The sequence below is a fragment of the Zophobas morio genome, unplaced genomic scaffold (genome assembly GCF_036711695.1).
Source record: "Zophobas morio isolate AGI-343-1 ecotype UQ-CSIRO unplaced genomic scaffold, CSIRO_AGI_Zmor_V1 ptg000002l, whole genome shotgun sequence".
Taxonomy (NCBI): Eukaryota; Metazoa; Arthropoda; class Insecta; order Coleoptera; family Tenebrionidae; genus Zophobas; species Zophobas morio.
Window position 1 is genome coordinate 7,844,922 of NW_026972107.1, and position 9,713 is coordinate 7,854,634.

General features: G+C 39.7%; 3 protein-coding genes across 7 annotated transcripts; 1 reads left to right on the forward strand and 2 right to left on the reverse strand.

Moving 5' to 3' along the window:
- Nucleotides 1-39: 39 nt before the first annotated feature.
- LOC135126588 (5'-AMP-activated protein kinase subunit beta-1-like) lies at nucleotides 40-8,207 on the forward strand. The gene is made up of 3 exons (XM_064052617.1): nucleotides 40-127; nucleotides 7,245-7,903; nucleotides 7,955-8,207. Exons 1-3 carry the CDS (start codon nucleotides 103-105, stop codon nucleotides 8,099-8,101), a joined length of 831 nt encoding a protein of 276 aa, XP_063908687.1. The 5' UTR covers nucleotides 40-102; the 3' UTR covers nucleotides 8,102-8,207.
- LOC135126596 (uncharacterized) lies at nucleotides 142-2,805 on the reverse strand. 4 transcript variants are annotated; one of them, XM_064052632.1, is made up of 6 exons: nucleotides 2,561-2,799; nucleotides 2,199-2,510; nucleotides 1,410-1,501; nucleotides 1,180-1,362; nucleotides 371-533; nucleotides 142-317 (listed from the first exon to the last, which is right to left on the reverse strand). In XM_064052632.1, exons 2-5 carry the CDS (start codon nucleotides 2,454-2,456, stop codon nucleotides 392-394), a joined length of 675 nt encoding a protein of 224 aa, XP_063908702.1. In that variant the 5' UTR covers nucleotides 2,457-2,510; nucleotides 2,561-2,799; the 3' UTR covers nucleotides 142-317; nucleotides 371-391. The 4 variants fall into 4 exon arrangements, with proteins under 4 accessions (XP_063908702.1, XP_063908712.1, XP_063908695.1 ...); XM_064052642.1 differs by having other exon boundaries at nucleotides 142-533; nucleotides 2,569-2,799; XM_064052625.1 differs by having other exon boundaries at nucleotides 142-533; nucleotides 2,561-2,798.
- LOC135126569 (zinc finger protein 260-like) lies at nucleotides 8,199-9,476 on the reverse strand. Of its 2 annotated transcripts, none has more exons than XM_064052599.1 (3): nucleotides 9,240-9,472; nucleotides 8,547-9,192; nucleotides 8,199-8,494 (listed from the first exon to the last, which is right to left on the reverse strand). In XM_064052599.1, the coding sequence occupies exons 1-3, from the start codon at nucleotides 9,342-9,344 to the stop codon at nucleotides 8,238-8,240; spliced, it is 1,008 nt and encodes a 335-aa protein (XP_063908669.1). In that variant the 5' UTR covers nucleotides 9,345-9,472; the 3' UTR covers nucleotides 8,199-8,237. The 2 variants fall into 2 exon arrangements, with proteins under 2 accessions (XP_063908669.1, XP_063908676.1); XM_064052606.1 differs by having other exon boundaries at nucleotides 8,405-8,494; nucleotides 8,551-9,192; nucleotides 9,240-9,476.
- Between the last annotated feature and the right edge of the window lie 237 nt (nucleotides 9,477-9,713).

A 9,713-nucleotide genomic window follows, 5' to 3' on the forward strand; every position in this document is an offset into this window, starting at 1 on the left:
TATATTTAGAGCTTATTATCCTGAAGTAATTGTTGTTTACGATACCAAGACGATACCGCGACCTTCAACACGGAATTAGTGTTGTTTGTCGCGTTTTGGGTAATGTGTGCGATGAAGCGCTGGGGAGGTATGTACGCAGCCTTTTTCCTATGTAGTTTTTATTTTAAAATGACATATAAATCCTTAAAGTGTTACAACAAAACTAGGATCTTTGTTTTATACACAAAACACGGTACTAGCGGTGTGTACCCAAAAAAATAAAATAAAACAAACAAAAATAGGATGATCCTCGCGATGAAAGCATCAACACCCAATTACTTGAAAAAACGCACACAAATGGAAATGCCAAAAAATTACTCATTATAAATACCCCTTAAGTATTCAGTCATCATCAGTAACGATGACGGCGACTGCTCCTGCGGTAGTCGTCGTACCTCCGCGAGGACCTTTGATGTCTTCTACCATAGTCCCTCTCGTAGTAGTCACGGTCTCTGTCTCTGTGGCGTCTAGACCGATCGTAGCGTGAATCGTAACTAAAAATATTGATACCATAATGAGCACCATACTCTGACTCATACAGGGCCAAAAAGCTATGTCAGTTCCACACCAAGTCACCAAGTGGCATATATGGACACCCATCAAACAAATCCATATAATATGCTTAACCAAACCATATAAATTAATACCATGTGCCTGACAAATCACAAAACAACAATTAGGTAAAGAGTTTTGGTGCACTTCGAAGGAAACAGAAACGCCATCACGAGACAAAGCAATCTGCACACACGCCCTCCAAGCGGTGCCTCGGGCTCGGCTTGTAGGCCCGAACCGAAAAATCTCGGACGATCACCCAGTACATATCCGCATCTTCAACCTGACAACCCCGTTAAGGCGAAATTTGCACAAACACACAGATTGCCTTTCTTAAAAAAATCAGTTGCTAGTTGGGTTTCATTTTGCTACACGAGCCCGAACTGACTTATCAACCCGTGTTGCTAAATCAATTACCAATCACGTAAAACATCTCCAAGTGCATCAATATTCAACTCCAAACTCAAACACCCTACACTTCATACAGACCCGGATATACCGTATCTGTGTATCCGGAAACGGGCCTGTAAACCAAGCTTCACACGCACCCCGATGCTTTGTCCCGTAATCAAACAAGTGTATGTTTACCGTGAGTCTCGGTCCCGGTCCCTCTTATCTCCGCCGCCCCCGTTCAACTCCGGGCAGTCCCTGTAGAAGTGCCCCGAATACCCGCACTGATAGCACCGCATATTGCTATTAAAGAATCGTCTTCCGGATCCTCTGGTCCTGGGACGGGCGTGCGTCACCCGTATCCTGCTGCCTGCCACCTCCCTGCAACCCCAAACGTAACAACAGAAACACAACCCGCTCACCCTTACATCCCGTCGGTGGCCTTGAGGGCTGCGTTCGCCGCCTTCTTGTCCTTGAAGACCGCGAAGCCGAAGCAGGGCGTGCTGTTGGTCATCCACACCTAGTGGCGCAGAAGCGAGGAAAAATTTACAAGAAGTGTTGGCACTGAACCAGTTTAAACCGATTTTTTGCGGTTGCCAGTTCGTTCAAAGCACCAGTTGCGAAAGTCTGTAGACGTTATAAAAACTCTACAATAAGGCTCAGTTTTATTGAACACAACAAAGCGTACCTGGTTTATGGCTCTATAAAATATTGTAACAGATACGTTTAGGAATATTTTTTACGATAACCCGTGCGAGTAAAAGTAAAAATATTTTCCCGCTTAAATTTTGTACAAAAGTTTGCATTCCAGACTATTAAAGTTTCATTTTTCCATCTGGGGGTTTAATCACGGCTATGTTGGCAGCAGTCAGACCTAATGACACCAAAATAGACAAAGCTATTTTTTATGTTATAATCAAATTAGAAAATCAATAAAAAAGGTTTGGCTATTATTAGTTTTTTTATAGCAATTTCCATGTGTTTACCCCCACCTGTGCTGACATACTATAGATTTTGTTGATTACAGCGCCTCACACTGAACAAAAAAAAAATAGTAAAAAAGTAGTAGAAAGCTACATCAGCTATAAAAATATCCTCTTAATACACGATATCACTTATCCAAGGCTCGCAACAAACAACTTGTACAGAATAAAAATTAATCGGTCTGACTGGTTCTCTAAAACTAACCACATTTGAATCAATATCATCGAACTAACCTCTTTGAGCTCCCCAAACGGGGCAAAAACCTTCTCCAGGTCTGACTTCCTCACATCATCGCCTATGTCCGCGATGTGTAGCCTGTACCCGTCCGGCTCGCTACTCCTGCTGCGGGACCTCGAACGCGACTTGGAGTAGGTCGAGCGGCTCTGTTTGCTTTTGTTGCTGTTCTTGCTGCTGTTCGAGCTGCTTCTGCTGCGCCTCTTTTTTTCGATTGCCTCTGGTGACGGGGACTTTTCCTGCTCGTTGTCCCTCATTATCGCCGTCAGACACCACGAATGATAAACAACAGGCAGTTGTTTCCGGCGTGCCTAAAATGGCGGCCAGCGATTAGATTAATGGCGAAGGGGGCTCTACTCACCGTAATACTGGTTTTGAGGGGCTTCCTAGAGCCTGGGCTATCGATTTGATGTTATTGAAGGCGTAGGGGATTTTTTCGCGACGCCAGGAGACGCCACGTCCGAAATCCTTGAAAAACCCCAAGACGGCGGTGGCTAGAGTCACGGCGCACGCGGCAATAAACAATCGGTGACGTAAACAGCAGCGGCCTTGGAGTTATCTTGTCAACTGTCAAGGTTTTGATAAGGAAGGCTTCACGCTGGGTACTGGTTTGAGCCGGGTTGGATTGATAAATGCGTGACGAGCAATTGAATTGTGCGAAACTGCGGAGTAATCAGTAATTAGCGCGGGTATTGATGAGGCGAGCGGTCAGGGCCGGCTCCGGAAAAAATGTGTATAAAAATGTTCAGAAAATTATTAAATTGCTATATAAGAATGCTTTGTTACTGGCAATACCAATGTCATACCAATAATTACGTTGGGTGCAGTGTGCAGTATAAAAATATATATGATATGGGTCACAAAAATCCAGTCCGGGTGCAGTTTGGTTGGTAACAATGTCTTTTTACTTAGTTGGTCATTTAATTTAATTTGGTAATGTTGATAATGCTGCTAATTGGTGGATAAAAACTAAACTCTTTCACTCATTCTTAAACATGAATTGAAAAAATAAAGACAAATCAAACAGTAATATTAGTCTACAGTAGCGGTCATTTCTACGGAACCACTCGATAAAAAGTCAAGTTGGTAGCCCTGTCATCTAGTACTTTACGCCGAACGCGGTTGGTAGCGGTAGTTGATATGGCAATCGAAACTAGCACAACACGAATGTTTCGGTTGCCCTCAGTTATGCCGCACTGTATCCCGTGCAGACTGTATGTTCTGTTAATCTATTTATTAAAATAAAATATCTACATTGACAATGGGGCCATCTAACCTGTCAAATTTTTGACACATATGTTTTCCCCCAGAAACCCGTCAAGGTCACTTACACCAAACAAATTTTGAAAATTTACACTAGGGAGTGGTTCTATAGAAAAGACCGCGACTTTACACTCAAATTTAGGTTCGCAACAATGAATCATTTGGGCTGATTTTCCCACATAAATTTGGTGCCAGTAAATCCTAGGTGAAGATTCATTGCTGCAAACTTAAATGTGAGTACAGACAAATTTTAACATGATTTTGCAAAAGGTCTACTAAGATGTTGAAAACAAGAGTGACATTAATGATAGTTTGCAATGACACTAGTAACTAGTTATAATGACAATGACGTCACAAATATCACCAGAAACCATATTTACACATTACAATAAATAAAGACAGAAAATCGGCGGTTTCGTTTTGCTTACAACAGTCACATTAACACTGGGGAAATTTTTGTAGGTAGGTTAAAAATGGATATATGCAACTCGTGTCTATTACCACTGTGTATATAAGATATACTGATATTAAAACATGATCTAAGGTTAAAACCCGTTTTTAGTTAAATAAAACGCGTTTTCTCTAGTTAAAACTAGTTTTTACTAAATGCCTTCGTTACAACTAGAATTCAATGGTAATCAGTTAAAACTAGTCGTAACCAGACACAACGCGTTTTACTTTTTGTTTTATGTTTGTTTTCTGTTAAGATTGAAGCTATTTTTTACGTTCCTTTGTCTGATTATTTCAGTTACTTTAAATTAATATCCATTGTTGCCATAGCACTACTATTTTGTTTGGTGAGAACTAGTTTTAACTGATGACAGCAGTTTATTCTAGATGCAACAAAGGTATTCAGTAACAACTAGTTTTAACTAGAGAAAACACGTTTTCACTGAAAACGGGTTTTACTATTCATGTAGAGCCAATGAGGTGTAATTGTAAACATCGTCTCTCATCTCCAGACCAATGAAATGATTTATTAAGATGGAGCTTGTGCGAGTGGGAGGGGCATCAGATATATTGCTTTTTAAATATGATGCTCACGTCTGGTATACTTATTTAATAACAGCTTAATACCTTCAAGATTCTTTGTTTAACAACTGATTTATTTTCTCACCAACGGTTTAATGGATTTGCCTAAGATTCTAATAATATAATAATGTTATCGTTAATTAACAGTATTAAGAGTAGTCACTACAAAGAAGAGGGGGTGGGTGAGTGGGGCTGTTGCCTCTTTATAAAAGACTCATTATGGAAAAGTTAAACTTAGCCCCGCCCATCCACCCGTCCATTCTCTTTTTTTTCTTCTGAAACAAGAAATACATTTTTATACAAGAAATTACTTTTTTAGTTCTTTTACTTTGTTTTAAATCTTGGATTTTATCGCTTGTTAAAAATTCAATTCCCATTTTACAGTAAATAAAATAAGCCAGTCAGCGAAATAGGGAGATGAGATGGGCGGAGCTGAGTTTAGCTTTTTCTAAAGAGTCTTATAAGCAACCAGAAACCCCGCCCACCTACCCCCTCTTCATTCCAGAGACTACTCTTAATATTGTTCAGTTTCATCTTAGTAAGTTGTAGTCCCGCCCACCCGCCCTCTCTTTTCTTAGAGGGTATGTCATCTGCCAAAATCAGTTTTATCTTAGCAGATACTAGCCCCGCCCACCCACCCTCTGTTTTCTTAGAAGGAATCTTATTTGCCAAATCGGTCTTACTTTAGCAATAACTTGAATTTATTACATGTCACGATTGACATATCTGTCATACAACATACAACCACTTCCGTTGTGCCAACATTAAATGAAAAGCAAGAAAACTTCACATTTTTGTTTAAAAAGTACTGCCAACAGACCCAGTTATTTCTGATCGCGCGTTAGTAATATATATACAGGTTGATTAAATTTGCAAATTGTCAGTTTTCTCACCTCTATTTTTTTAGAAGGACATTTATTTGCCAAAATCAGTCTTATCTTAGCCGATGCTAGCCCCGCCCACCCGCCCTCTATTTTCTTACAGGGAATGTCATTTGCCTAAATCAATCTTATCTTAGCAGGTACTAGCTCCGCCCACCCGCCTTTCTTTCTTAGAGGAAATATCATTTGCCAAAATCAGTCTTAAGATGTACATATTATATACATTTATGTTTATAAAAGTGAATGTTTTCACATTTACTGTAATACAGTCGTTTCCAAAAAAATTTGGGCAAGATGAGCAAATTAGATTCTCGTAGATCCAGTGAGAATATGACTTTCATGCCAATGTCATTTGCCCGAAATTTTTACAATCGCGGCAAAAAAATCTTGGACGTTAATGTTACCTTTCAAGAAGTGTGAAACACCTTCAAGTATTATTACCTAATTTTTTTTTAGTTTTGTTATTTTTGACACTGCGGCCATGCTGACACTGGGTGTGACGTGATCAAACTTTTAAACTTTAAACGACAAAGTAATAATAAAGCATAAACTACATCAAAAATTTCAAAACAACAGAGAAATGACGTCCAAGATTTTCTAGCTCTAGCAATTCTGAAAGTATTATTTTGTGCTGCTATTGCCAAACCTGATTCAAATGCTTGCCTAATCAATGGCAAATTTTGACGTAAATTAAATGTCACTGTCAACCAATCTTAAGAAAAATTCATTGCCACCAACTGAAACAGTACTTAATGATCACACTGCAGTAACTTCACGTTTCTTAGGTTGTCAGCCAGCTTTTAAAACTCCACGAGGAGCTTTAATTGCTGATAATCAAATCTTTTGCGTTCTTGAAAACAATCTTAACAAACGCTAGCCTCAACTTGATTTGATATGTCAGAATAGTCACCAAAATAAATTACTAAAAGCCAGGTTTACAATTAAAAATCCATAGATACATTGTGGACTACCAAATTTTTCACTGTGGGTCGATTTTATACGGGTTTTCATTAATATCTAGTATCTAGTAGGCCATGGATTTTGAAAATGAGTTGGTACTGCGCATTGCTTAACCTGAAATTCTAATGTCGAGTGTCAAACAGAAAAGTAAAACATTTATAGCCCAACTTTTTGTATCAGTAACCAACAAAATTCCAAAATCACAGCACATGTTGTCCCTCAGGAGTCAATTACAGGTTTATTCGTCCAATCATATTGCGCGACTTTGACACCAAACGTCAAATTTTACAATTTTCACTAGTACCAACTTTCAAACAAAATGCATGGCCTTCTAGATATCAAACATTAATGAAAATCGTGTGTATTTATATGATATAAAAATAAGTGACAGCTGGAGCCCTTCTGATCAAGAGTGATTGATTTTTCTCATTATTTTGGCTTTATTGTTTAAATTCCCGGATGATGATTTACAACGAAGCAAATTGGGTTGGCAGTTCACAGTTGTCAATTTTGACATGACTGCGCGTAAAAACCAATGGGAAGATGGCAGCTACTAAATTCGATTTGACATAATAAAATTTTAAAAATGTTGCCAGCCTGACAGAAAAAAACATAAACATTGATAGCCACTCGATACTTTCTCTTCGATCAAGAACAAGAACGTTTTCCAAATACAGCAAGTATTCATATGCGTCTGGGTGTCTTAAAATTTTGGAGCCGGCCCTGTTGGCGGTGTTTACTCTCCTATCGGCACTCTAATCCCGTCCGTAGTCTCCGTAGCTTTAGCCACCTCCGGCCTTGGGCTTGAATCTGTCACCGTCAGCTGTCAAGAGCCCCCTACGCATAGTAAATAATTGATTAATAAATGTACCACAAAATCTGACTTAATCATCAAAATGGGTAACGCAGGCAGTGGCGGGGCGCCCCGCGAACGCCCAAAACCCGGCGAGGCGGCACCTTCATCACCCACAAAAGAAGGCCAGGCTTTCATCTTCGACAAAAAACCAGAGAACAAACTAGTGTTTCAAAGTTCGCAAGACGACGAGGAGCCCTATTTCACGCGCCCCGCTATGGTAGAGTACGAACACCAAAGGCCTCGCTCCAACACCGTGTCCGAAGGGACGAAAGTCAACACCAGTGATAAAACCCCCACAGTCTTCCGATGGGAGGGCGGCGGTAAGGACGTTTACGTCAGTGGCACATTCAACGAGTGGAAAACCATACCCATGGTGAAGAGCCACGGGGACTTCGTGACGATAATTGACCTGCCGGAGGGGGAGCACCAATACAAATTCTACGTGGACGGGGAGTGGAGGAACGATCCGGGGAACAAAACCGTGGAGGACCAAAGTGGGGTTAAGAACAACTTGATCACGGTGAAGAAGTCCGATTTTGAGGTGTTTCAAGCGTTGGATAAGGATAGCGAGACTGTTAATAACGCAGATCCGAGTCAGAAGGAGTTCTCGCAGGAGATACCAGCGAATAAACCGTGGGAGAAGGTCACGGGGCCCCCGATTCTACCTCCGCATTTATTGCAAGTCATTTTGAACAAGGACACACCGCTTTCGGTAAATTGATTGGGGTTGTGGTTTGGTTGTTTTGATTGTTGTTTTTTGCAGTGTGAACCTACGCTTCTGCCAGAACCTAACCATGTGATGCTGAACCACTTGTATGCCTTATCCATCAAAGACGGTGTTATGGTGCTCAGTGCCACCCATAGGTATCGCAAAAAATACGTCACCACGCTTCTCTACAAACCAATATAATTGTTATTTATATATATTTTTTTTATTAGGGTTGTATTAGTTGGTTTGCTTACAAACTTAATTTTCATTAACTTTGTGATAATGTAAAAACTATAGGTGTACATAAGTCTTTTATTAATCACGTAAAAAATTAAAACTACGAAGTATGTTTGGATCTTATATGTGTAAGAAGCGACACTTTCTGTGGAAAAGCCATGGGACAGTATTCACAAATGTAGGGCTTCTCATTGGTATGTTGCCTTGTGTGTACTTTGAGTGAGTAAGTACTGGTGAACCCTTTCATACAATAAACACACGAATAAGGCCTCTCTCCTGTATGACTGTGCATATGCTTTTTCATATCTCTAACTCTCTTACCACACAGCGTACACATGACTTTACCAATCTCCGGATCTGGAAAAACAAAAACTGAAACCCAGAACTTACCAAAATCAACCCCACCAACCTACATGACTCTTCATATGCCTCTTATACTCAGACTTTACTTTACACATCCTGCCACAAATCTCACATGTATAAATAACCCCCTTGTGAATCAACATGTGCCCCCTCAACGATTCTGAATTCTTAAAAATCTTCCCACAATCTTTACATTCAACAGGCTGCGCTAAATGCAGCTGAATATGTCTTTTCAAATTATCTGACCTAACCACCATGCCACAAACATTACACACACCAGGCGCCACATGTTCTGTCCTTTTATGACTATACAATTTGAACCTCGAAGGAAAAGTTTTATCACATATATTGCATTTGCACCTTTTCATGTCTGCCATCGCTTTTTTCACGCTTTCTTTCACATCAGTTTCACATTCTTGCTCATCTTGAGTCTGGCTTGAAGATTCGCTACTTGGGTCCAGTGGAGCCATTTCAACATAAAGTGGATCAAAATGCTCCTTTTTAACGATTGGTGTTTTGCTAGTTTCCGCGGCTTTTTGAGGACTGCTCTTTTTCAAGCGCTCTAAGGTGGCTGCACGTTCTTGCAGTTCTTTGTCGCTGTTAATTATCACTCTGCGAAAGTTATATAAAATGTTTACGTTTGTTATGCACTCCTGGCATATGTTGGAAGGGTAGTTGTCGTCCTTTATTACCTGTAAGCTCAATTTAATGGGCTTGTTTGAACGAAATTGAAATTTACCTGAATGGAGGCGATTGTTTCGATTTTGCTGATCAAGGTCGAATTGACATACAGGGGGGTTAAGTTAGTGGGGACCCGGAGACAGGTTCGGCATACGTTATCCATTTTATTATGCCGAATTTGGTTTTCAACGGTAAAAAAATAAAATACAAAAAAAATTGGTGGTGGAATGACATTTAACAGTTGACACTTGACAGGTGACTAGGGCTACCAACCTTAGCATATATTTTTTGAATACACATTGTTATGTACGAAAAAAATTGTTAAACTTATTAGTTTTAGGTCCTTTTATAAAGATGTGATAGTTTAAATAAATTAAATAACTTGATTATTTGAAAAATTAACACTGGAAGTTTCATTTTTAATTTACCCGCCATAAATTTGCAAATTCAAAGTTACTCTAGTGGCTGAATCATACAGTTTCTAATGTTATAAATAAAAGAAAAAGATAACTAAAGTGAGGCATATAAGGTG